General features: G+C 38.6%; 1 protein-coding gene across 8 annotated transcripts in view; it reads left to right on the top strand.

Annotated features, from left to right (window-relative positions):
* Positions 1 to 11462, top strand: part of GREB1 (growth regulating estrogen receptor binding 1) — a 100399-nt gene extending 88937 nt beyond the window's left edge. For all 8 annotated transcript variants that reach the window (XM_026097225.2, XM_026097227.2, XM_026097223.2 and 5 more), the window contains 8 exons: positions 335 to 496; positions 2084 to 2288; positions 3536 to 3710; positions 4650 to 4868; positions 5206 to 5341; positions 5876 to 6076; positions 7714 to 7852; positions 9707 to 11462. In XM_026097225.2, coding sequence (XP_025953010.2) covers positions 335 to 496; positions 2084 to 2288; positions 3536 to 3710; positions 4650 to 4868; positions 5206 to 5341; positions 5876 to 6076; positions 7714 to 7852; positions 9707 to 9870 — 1401 coding nt within the window. In that variant the 3' untranslated portion in view covers positions 9871 to 11462. The remainder of the gene's footprint in view (positions 1 to 334; positions 497 to 2083; positions 2289 to 3535; positions 3711 to 4649; positions 4869 to 5205; positions 5342 to 5875; positions 6077 to 7713; positions 7853 to 9706) is intronic.
* Positions 11463 to 15233: the final 3771 nt, after the last annotated feature.

The following is a 15233-nucleotide window of genomic DNA, read 5'->3' as shown; positions in this document are numbered from 1 at the left end:
TAAGATGCATTAGTAAGGCAAATACTGTGGCTTTTATATATGAAATAGTATTTCTAAAAGCAGAGTGGTCTACAGGTCTTGGTACCATCAGCAAGACAAAACCGTACTAATTGTTTCAAAGGAGAGAACAACTTTTTTTTTCTTTAATATGTTCTAGCCTACGGGGCCTCACTTAACACTTAGTGAATTGTGAGGTAAAATATACTGCAATACAGTGAGTGATTGTTTTAGTAATGTTATGAATGTGTTTGAACTACACTGAGATCCCTCAGGAAGTAAGTTTGACTATAACCACTGGAATTCCTTTTTTTTTTTTTTTTTTTTCTGTTTTCAGCTTTATGAGTCCACTCTGCATGCATTTGCCTTTTCCTATTCCATGCTGGGAGAGGAGATTCAGCTGCATTTTATCATTCCAAAGTCAAAGGAACATCATTTTGTCTTTAGCCAACCAGGAAGACAGCTGGAAAGCATGAGGCTACCACTAGTCACAGATAAGGTAGATGGATATTTTCTGACATACATGGGAGAGACACAAGACAAGTTTTAAAACTTGTTAAAGTTTACACTTCTGATCCTTCTGTCAGGAGATTATGAGGCACTAAGCTTGTATTCTCTCATAGAAAGGGAGACATGAAGAAAAACCATCAAGCCGCCAATAAACTGTTTCTTTAGCTCATTATCCAGAATGGACAGTTTATACATTCTTATCTGGAGTAAAAGTTCTTTGGTTATGGGTTTAAGATACTAAAGTGAGAATGATTTCAGCAGTGAGCCTCAGAGATGTGGTTGTGCTTATCAAATAGTTTACTAAGAGAAAGCAATTTTTCACTGTAGAGGAAGGTGTCAGAATATCCTATGTGGTTCTGCACAAATGCTCAAATACTTTCACATAAAAATAAGGCTTTCACAGAAACTTTGTCATGGATTTAAGACTGTCTGAAGACTCACATGGCACTTATAGAAAACAGTTTGTAAGATCATCCATTCGAGCAGGCTATGCAATCTCTGATGTTGGCCTTCACAGTGACTCATAATAGCCATGACCAAGCTGTGCCTGGTTCAGGTTACGCTCCTTGGATTATTGGAGAAATCAGTGGAAAAATAGTGAGCAGTGGCAGTTCTATCCTGGAGAAAATAAGCTTACAAAAAACAATTACTGTCAATACAACCCTCCAGTTTTATGTGCAGCTCAAGTCTGAAATGGGAGAACCCAGGCAACAACACAGCTGCAACAGTGCCATTTGAGGATGGAACCTCCTACTCATCCTCACCCAATAAACTTGTGCTCAGCTACATAACTGGAGCTGTGCCCCAGGTCCTTATGGATTCTTTTCCTGTTTCTGCCACTGTCCTTCTCTGAGGCTTTGCCAAATCCATTTATTCTTTCTTAGCTTTGTCGTCTGTAAAAAAATAAATGTTTATCTATCTATTATAAAAAGGGTGCTTGCAATATTGCCGCAAGTTTGAAAGGTGCTGTGAGATATAAACCTAAATTATAAAGCTCTTATAAAATATTTTTCTCCATGCACATTAAATTAGCCTTCATAGGACTCCACTGGCATCAAAACCACCATGTTTTTCTGTGGCAGTTTTAAATCTGCTTAACTGTGAGGGCCTTAGAGAAATTCTGTAGAGCAGCACACCTCCATCCTGGATCCTTAAAGGCCTTACTAGGAACCAGGTTGACAGCAGTTGCCAAGACTGGAACAGTCCTGAACTTGTGTAGAAACAGCATTCTGAGGAGCAACTAGGAGGCACCTAGTGAGTTTAAATGCATTCAGTGCATGATCTTACTTCATATAGACCTAAATCCTTTACAAGATCTAGCCTTGAGGTGCATGTGTACTTGGCAGGTCGGAGTTAGCAGTCCATTACATTCTTACCAGTCAATTAAGCTTAGTGACAGACCTTGCTTCTTTCCAACTCTTGTAAAAGTTACTTTTTTTTCCTCTTAAGCTGATTTTAAATGATAAAGTTTCTCCGGTGTCGGGGAATCTGATTTCTGCTGAAGGACTTTGTTTGCTTTGTTTAAACATCATCCAGCTCAATATGAAAACTCACATTTTTGTTTCTTTATTTACAGAGTGAAGATTACATAAAAAGTCCTACTTTTACTCCCACTACTGGGCGTCATGAACATGGACTTTTCAATTTATATCATGCAATGGATGGGGCCAGTCATTTGCATGTTTTAGTTGTCAAGGAATATGAAATGGCCATATATAAGAAGTACTGGCCCAACCATATCATGCTTGTTCTTCCAAGCATTTTCAACAGTGCAGGAGTAGGTAAGTGTAACAAAAAGTCTTTACAAATGCAGACACACAGCTTGGGCCCTTGATGTGTTGTTATTCGTCAGTGAGATTTAGACATACACTTTGTAGCTAGCATACCTGACCTGGTGATTTGGACTCCCTTTGAAAAGTCAGTGAGTCAGTCTAAGATGCAATTACTTAGTCCGGAAGCAGTCATCTGAAACAAACTAGATGAATCGCACCCTAGAAATACTTACTCTCCTCTATTGACTATAAAGGAAATGGAAGGTGATTAACTCTGTCTGAGTTACCTACTCTATTTCCTTGTGGAAATAGTTATGTCGTATTTTCAGAATACCTATACTTCAGAAACTGCACTTTTTTCTTTTTAACAAAGATGAGATGATGACTGTGCTGTGAACCTTAAATATGCCATAATACCTCAAAATCACATCATAGTCATGAAGTTATTGGTGCTTAGTACTATGGTCCATTAATCACCACGATGAATGGAAGGACTCTTTCTCCCAGACACAGTGTATAGACATGGGTCTTCCATAGGTCATGTGCCATAGCTGCTAACGCTATGTGGATATCTCAGGTGCCTCGAATGGCACTAGATACTTCTGTTTAGTCAACTGAGTTATGCTCAGGCTTTTTGCTAGAGGAGAGACCTACTGTATCTCATGGAAATGAAACATCTGCATTTGTGAGGCTGGAAGCTCACTAATGCAGTCTCAAATGTGTGTGTGGTTGAACGGAGATGGGAAGACATCAATGGGAATAGGCAGTGATGCACTGATTAAGTGCATTTCTTGCGTAGTTTCTGGTAATATGATTTCTGTGAAACATTCAGCCCCCTGCTTTCACTGATGGTGCAATTTGTAGACAGCAGTAGTGCCAAACATTCACTGTAGGTGATGAGGGGAAACTGATCCCATGTTATTTGGTTGGTCAATCAAAATCTGTAGATGTTTGCCCTGAGAGATGCCAGTAAGGGCAAATATTTGTCAATTTAAAAAAATCAGTCCCTGAACTTTTAAGACACTAATAAATCTTTACCACAGAAGTCAAGCTTCATTTTGCGTGTTTCCCAGTGGGGTCCTCTAAGTCCCTTGTCTGGCAATTGACAGAAAAAATTGGCTCTGGGCAGTATTAGGGTATTAATAAAACCTTCAGAGTCATGAGCTCCTGACTATTCCCTTCAAAAGGCTTCCAAGATAGAAACAAATAATTTCTGCCACCACTTTTCATCTTATGGTTTATGTCCTTGGTTGCAGGTGCTGCACACTTTCTGATAAAAGAGTTGTCTTATCATAACTTGGAGCTAGAACGAAATCGTCAGGAGGAGCTGGGAATTAAACCCCAGGATATTTGGCCCTTCATTGTCATTTCAGATGACTCCTGTGTTATGTGGAACGCAGTAGAAGTTGATTGTTCAGGAGACAGGAAGAGGTAAAATAGTGCAATCGAGGAATATATCAGCTGATCTCTTTTAAGCTTTCACTGCATATCAGTTATGAAATGCCATGTTTGAAATACTGCAATTTTTACCCTGTACAAGCAGAGAATAGTATTTGCCTAATGAGATAAATACTTTCCTTAGATATCTGCCTTTGGATAACATAGTTTAGCACCTGTTGTTCATTCCTGTCCCCTTAGGATTTAAGTGCCTTACAGCCTTTGCCGTATAGCTTGACTCTGGTCCTGTAGACAATCCCTGATATACTGGGCAAGCACTGGCACTTACATTTTACTTTACATTTTTAACAGGATTTTTCAAAGGAAGCTAAAAGACTTAATCTGTGCAGGTTGGGCTGCTAACTTCCTCTGGGTCCTTTGTCACTTCCAGTCTTTATGCCTCCTTTATTAGTTCCTCAAATCCCTAAACAAGTATTATTTTCATTACCTTATTACATTACTAGGTATTTTTATCTATTCCCAGAACAGTGCTAAGCTCAGCAGCATTGCTATGCAGGATTTCTAGTAAACCTTCAAAGACACACAAAACTTTTAAATTTATGGAGTTTTAAGGTGGGTTGGGGAGGATGTTATATTTTGCACTCAAGTTATGACACAAAGTCAGCAACCGCCTCTGAGGCATTTGGACCATTACCCAGGTAACTTTAAAGTTTACAAACCTGAGTGACTGTCTTGAAAGATCTAGACTGAGTTTTGAATCTGTCATTTCAGTCCCCACCATAGGAACACTAATTGATTTTTGGTTTTGATTAGAATGAGAGATGAGAAGTTGCAATAAAGTAGGATGGTATTGAAGTTACCTTACTGATACTCATGACTACTTTGGACTGTTGAGAACTCCTGTTCAGTTGAGTAAGATTCTGATTATTCCCTATATACTTTACATTTAAAATATTTTCCTAATTATTGTAGTGACTATACATGGACTGAAAGGAATGTTTCTTTGAAGCAAATTCTGCAACATATTGAAGCAACTCCCAATGTCACTCACTATGCTTTAATTGGTATGAGGAAATGGGCCAGCAAAACAAACAGTGCTGAGATCAAGGAACCATTCTCCTGTTGCCACGTGCATGATTTCGTCATGCTGAATGTTGATCTAACACAGAATGTTCAGTACAATCAGAACAGGTAAGTGAATCACTGGCATCTTCCTATAGAGATAATGGACCAAAAAAGTTAGGTTTACAGCAGGTCTTGTTGGCTTTTTCAGGAGGTTGTTAATGTGATGCAGACAGATTTTGTTTTTTTCATTGATGGTTCAAATCCTTCCCTAATCACCAGCAGCTGAAAGAAGACATTGATCTCCGTACTTCCAAATAAATCAGTCACATTTGAATTGCAGGGTAGATACACTCTGCAACATGCCCTGAAGTCCTGGTCCACCAGCTATCTAGACCAATAGACCAAATGGCCTTTGCATAAACACTGTACTTTCCTTCCTGCACACCTGATTTTATTCTTCCAGATTTACGTGTGATGATGTTGACTTCAACTTGCGTGTCCACAGTGCTGGCCTTCTCATCTGCCAGTTCAATCACTTCAGTGTCATGAAAAAGCAAATTGCAGTAGGAGGACAGAGATCCTTCCACGTTAAGTCTAAGGTGGGAACTGAGAATTCTGCTTCATTGTTGTTAAATTTCTGTTTGCCTCTTTGAACTCTGTAGCACGGAAAGCCGAGGCATTATGGCGCATCTCCATTTGTCAGTAATGGGGTACGTCTGCAATGTTTGGGTTTTTTTTTCTGAAATCCCCAATATTCTTGGTAAAAAGAATCATTTAACTTAAATCATTTTCCTGTAAAACTTTTAAAACCATTTGATGGGGTTTTTTGCAAGCCAAGTAACCATTCACAATGGGGTTTTTCTATAACGAGTGAATTGCTCATCTTTATGCCATTTCATATTCAGGAGAACTTTGTGTTCAAAGCAGAAACCCCAAACACTCTATAAATACCAATATAATTCCATGAACATCTGAAAACTCTTTTGGTAGTAGATATTTGGCTGAATAATTTTGCTTCTTATATAGATCTTGGATTTGTAGTATAGAGACATATTTTGTACAAACCAAAATTCAGATAATTAGGACTTGATGGATCAGGATTGATCTGTACCACGAATATTTTTTCCTCATAGGTATCTGACACTCCAGTTTCAATCTCACCTGCTCAGTACATTTGTGCTCCTGACAGCAAGCATACCTTCTTGGCAGCACCTGCTCAATTGCTCCTTGAAAAATACCTCCAGTATCACAGCCATCGATTCTTCCCTCTCTCACTGAAGAATTATAACCATCCAGTGCTTTCTGTGGACTGTTACCTTAACTTAGGACCACAGGTACTGAACGAAATAATCTTCAAGCAGCTCTAGGAAACACATAGCCTACATTTTGGATGAGTTTTCTGATGCATTCCTTCACAGTAGTTACATAGCCTTCAAAAAAGCAAATATTAGATCACTATAATGTTGAAACCAATTTCCAAGTCCCATACAGGTATTGATTATTAGAGGCTACAAATAAAGCACACAGAGAACGATACCACAGTTGTCAGAAATACTAATATAATCTGGGAGTGGTATTAGATTCTGAATTAACAATGCATTAGAAGAACATATTTTTGGTTAAGAAGTGTTTCCTTAGTCTGTTATAATTTGGCCCTTCCTAGAGCAAATTTCCTCCACAAATTGTTTTACAAATACTCGCTAGTCCTTAGAAAGCACTTTAAAATACAAATATCTTCGTTCACTTTTGGCTGATAAGCTGAAGCAGAGAAGCAAATACCAAGACACACAGTCAAAATGAGAGAAGCTGAGATTAGAATTTAAGAGCTCTTGGCTCTCACTAATCCTTTCAGACCTAAACCCAGGGTCATATTTAAATTCAAATGCAGGTCAGATAGAAATGTGACACTAAGGGGTGCTTGAGAAAGAGGAATTTTTTCCCCCTTCTCACCTAAATTGAATATTAAGTGAAATTCAGACTTATTGGACTTACTGATTAACTTAACTTCTTTATCAAAACAGTTGTGTGACGGCCTTCCCATCTCTGCTGCTCCCAGAACGTTTTGAACTATATCTTTTAATTTCCTTTCTGGCTGAGCTCTTACAGGCCTAAGTTCCCACCATGATTAGATAAACAAACTCTATGGAGGGGGCATCATTCGGTTGCTCTTTTCATCCATTGCATCCTTTCAGCTCTAATCCATTCAGAACATGAAATGAGTTCAGTTCAGTTCTTTAATTGTTACCTGAGCTGGAATATGGTAAAACAGGATTGGAGGAATATGCATCCTGGACCAGAATCTCAACTGCTCTGAGCCAGCCTTGCTCTATTGAATCATGATGACTTATGCTAGCTGGGCATCTGCCTCAACTGTGTAATACAATGGCACTTTGGAAACAAAGCCTTGTGTGGAAGTGGAGGACTGCTTAATCTGAGATTTATAAACCCTTAAAAGAGTGCTATAAATATTCATGGTTCCTAGCGGGTTTGAGGAGTAGCCACAGAAACAAAGTAAGTAGACTACAGGAAACCTCACACATTCATGCATATGCACAATTACTGACTTGAGTAATCTGACTGAGACGTAAATGAAATTAGACATTTTTAAAAGATTCTTTTTATGTAAGACTGCACAGTTTCTATATTTACTCCTGTGTATATAAACTCTTGTGCTAGGCATGTCACAGAGTTATGGCTGTGGGGAGCTATTGTTACTGCAGATTTCAAACCTTGTCATATCTAAACCTGATAATAATAATAGTAATGAATAGCGATGACTAATAAATAGCTGTGAACACTGCTTAATTAGTAGAGGGATATTTAGAAAGGAAGAGTAAAGATCACTACAGTTGGAGTTGGAAAGCTGAATTTGAATCAGGTGCAAATTCTGAGAGCTTGGTGTGAAGGCCCAGCTAGTAACTTTGTATAGAAGCCTGGAGATAATTGACTTTTTTTTTCCTTTATCAACCAGATTGCAGTTTGCTATGTGAGTTCCCGGCCTCACTCTCTGAACATCAGTTCCTCTGGTTTGACATTCAGTGGTCTCCTGCTGTACCTCTGTGACTCCTTTGTTGTAGCTAGCTTTTTGAAGAAGTTTCATTTTCTTAAAGGTGAGCTACAGTTATATTATGGAGAATTGACTTGGTCTGTGGCAGCCAGCAACCTGAGGAAAGGACTTTTTTGTTTTTTATGTGTGTATAAATAAATAAATAAATAAATACACACACACACACACACACACACACACACACACACGTGTGTGCATGTGTTTGTGTGTATTTGAATTTGTTTTTATATGTTGCACACTGCTGTGATATTGGATCATGCTGGGTCTGCACTGTTGTAAATTGTTATATAATAGTGCTCTAAGTTCTGCAGATTTCCAAGTGGCTAGGCAATGTTGGGTCATTATGCCTAGTGTATATGGCTAGCTCCTTACCTTGTGTTTGCAAACGGGGTATTTAGCTTTATGCATGAAGCATTGCCCACCGTGTTCTTGCAGGTAATGTTTTCTAATTTTCAAAGAAAATGCATGATGGACAAGATCCCATCAAAATCTTTTTACTATCTCTGGAAATAAAAGGTCAATATTTATTCCCAATAACTAATCTCTCCAGGTAGTCCTGATGTAGGGTGGATGGACAGCCCTGGAAACAACGCATCTGCATAGCAGGTGGTCACATTGCAATCTTCTTTCAGATTGTTCTCCCACCATCTTAGGCCTGTGCTACTCTAAGGATTTGTTTTAGTCACAGGTATAAATGTCACTGGAGTGGGTACACCTTTGCGAATGCCCTATTGGAACAGGCAGAATTGTTATAAACTGCTATTTTCTTTGTTGCAATTAATATAGTTTCATGCAGGTATGTGTAGGAAAGTGCAAATTAGGATTTGAAGTGATTTTACCTGCTCATGCTAGTGGAGCCACAGGGGTGCCAGGGTCTGTTCTCATTCTGGAGCAATTTCCATTTTTTGGCCAGCCTATGGCTTCTCTGACAAGGCTATCAGAGTAATTGCAAATGAAAGTAGTGCTTTTGTGCTGCATTTTTTCCTCAAGTGAGTGATCAGAGGCTATCAGCTTCATTTTGCATAAACCTGCAGATTTTTATAGTGTGTAACAAAGTGTTTTCAGGATTTGTCCTTCTCCCTTTGTAGTCTACTTAACCTTCTAACCAGCCAACTGAGCATTAAACAAGCACAATGTGACTGTCTCTTTTGCTTCTTTTTATTATATTCTGAGCTCTTTCTGTCTTGGGCATTTCCTCCTACCTCACCATCTCTCTTTCGGTGTATTGAATGATGGCAAGTTAATCATTTCACCAAATTACACACTTTTTTCACAAGCCAGGAAATCATGCAGGCAAGTTAAAATGTTATCAACATGCCATTCACATGAAACAGTTACATGTTTCAGATATTGCTTATTAAAACATGATATTACTCACTTCAGCGTTCTGGTCTCAGCTGTGTCCGTGTTCATACAGATGTGATTCTTCTTTGGTAGCACATTAGCTTACCAATCACGAAAGTGCTTAAGTTTGTGACTGGTTTTAAGGACATGTTTAGACCATTTCTGGTCAGCAAAGCACATAGAGCTCAACCAGCCATCCTGGTGATTGGCTTGTGGTTTGAGTGCTTTGTTGAGTGAAGGTTTAATTCAACTATGTAATGATAAGTATGGTTACAGCTAAACCAAACTATAACCAAAGGTGGGGAATGTATTGTTAACTTTGCTTACTAAATAGATACTAGATACCTTAGGTTATGCAATAAGACCCTAGTAAATAAGGAGTTGAATATAGCTCTTCTAAGTCGCATGTGAATGTCTTAATTTTCTCTCAAGCATAGCTGTAACTCCTGTTTGGATCTGGTGGAAGTCCTACATGCTAAGGGCTGGAGGGGTTTGGTCGATTTGGAGAACAAAGGTGATACTCACACAGGTTTCTTTTTTACCATTTGCTTAGGTGCCACCCTGTGTGTTATTTGTCAAGATCGCAATTCTCTTCGCCAGACTGTTGTCCGGCTAGAGCTGGAAGATGAATGGCAGTTCCGACTGAGGGATGAATTCCAGACTGCCAATGCCAAAGAGGACAGACCACTTTTCTTCCTGACTGGACGACATATTTAACAGAAGGCAGACTGGGAAACTAGAAAAGAGGAGTGTCACAAGAATCTAATTGTCACCAGCTCAAAAAATGACCTTTGAGAGCTCCTGCTTTCTGAACAGAAACAGGACAGCTTTTCATAGTTTATTGGAATGATATTTAATCAGTCATTTGCGCTTATATTTCCAAACACTGAAAGTGACTTTTCTATTTAATTGTCTGAAGGAAGTAATTACTGATTCCTGGGAGAGACGCAGAAACTTACTGGAAATCATTTTGGATCAGAAGAGAGGTCAATGAACACATTTCTCTTCTGAAAACAAAGAGTACACACAAGTTCATCAGTAAGAGTTTTACAAAACTTTTTGTACATTCCAGAAATAGTAAATGTAAATTTAGCAGCAGATTTTGTTTTATACAAGTCTTATTTATCTAACAGTTGGCACAATGTGACAGAAATTATTACAGTCTGGCAGTATACTGCTACCAATTGATCCAGTTAGGCTTTTTATATGAAGATATGTAAAGTATATTTCTTACACAATGAGAACTGAGTTGGAACCTTAATTTTTGGAACAGGTGCATACTGCGTAATTTTACCATACAGGAATATTGGGATAGAAGTTTATTTATGTGTCTGGTTTCCTTAGCATAAGGAAGGGAGTCAAGAAAGTAGACTTAAAAATGAGATTTGAACATTTAAACCTGAAAATGAAAACTTCTGCAACAAATGAAGAAACTAAATGGTGAGACTGACCTGCAAGTGACCTACTACATCTAATACACTGGTGTTTTTGGCTGCTGATTACATTATTGCACTGGCTGCAAACCTCAAGCTGGACCCATGCAGTCAAGACAGCAAATGAGATGGTTCTGAAGCTCTCCCAAAATATGCCTTCTGGGGCTGTTTTCTTGCCAAGGTGCTTCAAAAAAGCAAGAAGTTGAGACTACAACTCTGAGAAATGTAGGTAGAAATCTAAAAACATCTTCTAGAAATGCATCAGGCAGCACAGTATTTTGTACAGCGAGTTGTTAAATGTAGATTTTGTCCCTGTTTAGGTTTATGGAAATATTCTCTGAGTTGCAAACTTCATGCTTGTCTTTATAGAATCAGTGTTACCTTCAGCCAGAGCTGGCCACTCTATCCAGGTGAAGGAAGAAGGATGGTCCAAGATATTGCCAGAAGGCTTCTAATATATGGGCAGTCCTTTCTGGGTGGACACCAATGATAGGACAATATTTTGTCCTGGTGAGATGCCATGAGGCAGCTGAAACCATTACAATATTGGCTTTGTGATGGAAACATGAATATGACTGTGCCAAAGAGCTGATTTAGGTTCATTTTCAGGGAAAAAGTAAGTTCAGTAAGTATGAGAGACTTAGACTGCTATTTTCAAAATTACTTTGCTATAAATCAGTGTGTTTGTATAGTTCATTGTTCTTGTTTCAGAGTGAGAATTCTCTGTTTAAGTTTTGGGAAGGAAGGAGGGAGTCCTGTGTAAATAATATCACCTGTGCAGTTTTCAGCAGCTGATTAGCTAATTTAAGCTTTTTTAGAGGAGTGTAACATTCATGTTTAATCCATCCTTTATAAATAAAGTTCATACTGCATGGAGATCTGTCTTGGTGATGTAAAGCAAAGTTGAGCACACTTTGGTAGGGGAAAAAGGGCTGGCTGAAAGGAGCAAGAATGACTAAGGATTGCCCTGAACTGGTCAAGGGGAAATACAGTACTGCTTAATGGCGTAATGTATAATGCAGTCTCAGAGATATAACACTTTATAGAAGAATTCAGGATTAAAGACATAGGGATGAAATTCCCTTCCTGTTACTAAATAGTCAAGCAATTTTTAACCAAGAATTTTAGCTTTGTCTTTAGACATGCATTTTCCCCAAGAATCATCCTATAAACTGAAAAAACACCAAAAGTGTTTGTTGCATCAAAACAAAAACCTATTCAGCTCTGTTTTCATAAACGCTGGCTTTGCACAGTGATATTTCTTTGATTGTTAGCCATAATTTTTAGAATTTCCTTCAGTGGAAGTATAGGGCAGATTTTTAGAAATGGAAGTGGTAGAGAAATGGAGTACTGTTCAGCATGTTCGTAAGTAATTTCATTATTTTCTGTCAGTGTTTTTCAATATCTAGTTTGACTGCTAGGGTATTAGCAAAGCAAAAAGAAATAACCACAAGTCACAGGATGCAACGTGTGTTTCCTAGTAATGTTTCAAACGCACCACTGTGTTGGGAAAATCCATTTGTCTTCCTTTTCAGCCTAAGCTTGTGTATCTCCCCATAAACTCACTGACCAGTATGTGTTACAGTACTTCTCCAGGCAGTACTCTGATAAAGTTCACCAGTGTGGCTACTAAGGTTCTTCCACCCTTGCAACCCTGCCTGATGGTGTGCAGGCTTCCTGCCATTTCCGAGGGTTGCTCCACTATGCAGCCACTTCTGTGTCCCATGTTTTGTAATTGTGCTCAGCTCTACTAGCAATGGCCAGATCTTTTGGAATGATCACAAGCTCAGAGCTTTCTGCTAAATATCTGCTAATATGAAAATGCAAAATACTTTAACTTTAAAAGTTTCCTGTCTGGACAGGATCATATTTCCTGTAATTAAATCATTACAAAATTTTGGAATTTCAGCAGCTAAAGAAAATGGCCTACTTAAAACATAGAGTAACTTGAGTTGCTTCATATACAGAACAAATGACCTGGGAATACCTTAGAAGTAATTATAGCTAGACATATTTAGTTTAGTGCAGCTATGAGGCTATGCTTTAGCAATCTTCATTCAAAGTTGTTCTCATGTGTCAAATTAAACCATATCACTAAATTAGAAGGAAATAATAAATCCTCATTTGAAGGATCACTAGATGACATCTGCTTCAACATATTCATTATAGCAGTTCACCTCTATGTCTTTCAGTTGTTATCCTAAAAACTGAGCTCAAAGAATATCATAATTTTAAAGAACACCTTTATGCTTTCTTTGCTCACATAAAATTGTAGCTTTTCTGCAGCCAGTGAGTGGATGAGTTCTATAATGATGCCTGATACTAACAGGACTTTTTTTAAAAAATGAGTGCGCTATTAAGTGATTGGCAGTAGCACAATGAATGTAATAAAAATGATTGCAATAGTTATATTTAAGTAAAGGAAGATAAGTTCATTTTTGGAGAACTGCCCTGCTTTTAAGGTTACTTTAGTATTTATGTGCTAACACCACAGTCCTGGGAATTCACGAGTCTTTGTTCTGCTGCATTTTGGACAGCAGACAGTATTTGCATGTAACACAGAGGCCCCCTCATGGTACTTATTTTGAGAATAAACTTAATACCAGCTGCAGGTTATGCCTGGGTGCTGCCGCATACAGTCTGCTTGGCCTAGAACAGTCTGTCTGGTACAGCTGAAGCCAGGCTAAGCAGCAGTCTGTGCTGAGCCCGCAGCCTTTGTGCTTCAGCAGCATTTTCGGGATTCAGAGCACCCGGGGCTTCCTCTTCCAGGAGCTGTATGCTTCAGGAAGGGATGACGTAAGATGTTCTTTGTCCTTTTTCTCTCTGAGATAACACTTGAAGATCACCATTTAAATTTAATGAAAAAGTAGAAAAGCTTATAAACATTATTCAAAGAAAGACAGTTTATATTAAATTTACTATGGCCAATGCACCATTTATTTTGCAGAGATTTGAGATGTGTAGTAACAGATAATAGATTTCAAACATTGATCCTTGAAACTTTACAAAAATTATCTAAGAAAAATTCAGGGAGTAAACACCACAAGAAAACCCAGCATATGGAAAAACCTTAATTAAAGAGCAGCTTTGTTCACTTTTTCAAAATATTCCCCTCTATTGCCTGCTCTCTCTGCAACACTATCTTCTTGATTTTTCCCAGGGGAAACTCTCAATGTTTCTACTCTTTTCCCTCAAAATAAGATCAACTTTATTTTTTTCTCTTTAAAAAGAATCCAGAAAATCCGTAATCCCCTTTCTTTCTTTCATAACTGCATTATTTTTCCCTTTTGTTTCTAAAATCACTTAACACTCTTCACAGTTGTGTGTTCCAGTTCAATCCTAGATCCTTTCCAGCATGTCCTTCACACAAAGACTATTTTCACCAGTCTCAGATGAATTCTTTCTATCTGTAGCTAAGCATGAGTGCTCCATCCTCATGTTTGTTTTCTTCCCTTTGACTGTTGATCAGTCTCTTCTTCCCTTTTCTTGTTGAATTCTCCTGCTACTTCTGTAACTGTATCTTTGGTACATTTTTGGGAAAAATATTCTCTTGGTCAGCTTTCTGTGTGAATTCCACTGTTCTCTGTGATGGTACACTTCTGCTCTTTCTCTAGATTTTATTTCTGGGTCATCTCATCCACAAACACAAATTCAAATTACGGAGTTTATTTCTATATAAAATAAAATTCATCCATTTCCTTTGACCTTTCCTTGGGAAAGGGTAGTTTTCAGCTCAAGCTCAGCATTGTTAAATCTGAACTGTTTTTCCCCCAATTCCTTCCCCACATCTCTTCTCTTACTACATCACTCAGCTGGCTGCAATGAAATCCTAGGCACACAAGCCCCCTCAGCCCTTGCAGCAGGAAATGGTGAAGCTCCGCTAGGAAGCACCAAAGTAGAGCTGAGGGGACTCTGCCATCTTTTCTGGCTGATGACACCACTCTAAGGGTGAGAAGCTTCACAGGGTGCTAGACTCATCTACATGGCAGGTAAGGGCACTCAAAAGATGTTGTAAGCACTACTGGCTTAGTGCAGGGCCCACTGTCATATTTCATATCTGGAAGTCCTTGTACTTCATTTTGAAAAACATAAAAAGAATATGGAGCATTTCCTGCTTTCAGCATGTTCCATTCTTACTCATCAGATGTCCCAACAAAATGTCATTCAGGCTTGAATTTGCTGCTGCAAATGGCCAGATATATCAAGGTAGGTTGGATTTTGTGTTTTGGAAACCAGCAGTGACAGCTGAACTTGTAGGATTCTCTCTTGCCTCTTTCAGCTGTGGTCTACCTGCCAGTTCTCTTGAAATCTCAGTAAACCACCCCACCATCCATTACATTCATCTGTCTATATACTGTTTCTCTCTCTTTTTTTCCATCAATTATAATATTCTTCCCCCCCTCCCCATTTCCAGGCATACTCTCACCCTTCCTATCCTTCTTACGTGGATTAAGAGATCAATACACACTTTAGATGACCTCTTCTTGGTAGTAGTCTATTTGCCATTTTACTGAACATGCACTACATGTGTTCTCTTGGGTTTACCCTCATGCTAGTCAGGAGCTTGTTATATATCATCACAAAGCTACATCTCTGTTCCCAACCACTTCCTTTCTTAGCATTCTCTTTTGCTGTGAAGCCTTCAAA

The sequence above is a fragment of the Dromaius novaehollandiae genome, chromosome 3, assembly GCF_036370855.1.
Source record: "Dromaius novaehollandiae isolate bDroNov1 chromosome 3, bDroNov1.hap1, whole genome shotgun sequence".
NCBI classification, from domain to species: domain Eukaryota; kingdom Metazoa; phylum Chordata; class Aves; order Casuariiformes; family Dromaiidae; genus Dromaius; species Dromaius novaehollandiae.
The sequence above is the reverse complement of the archived record's forward strand: the minus strand, read 5'-3'. Positions and strand labels throughout refer to the sequence as shown.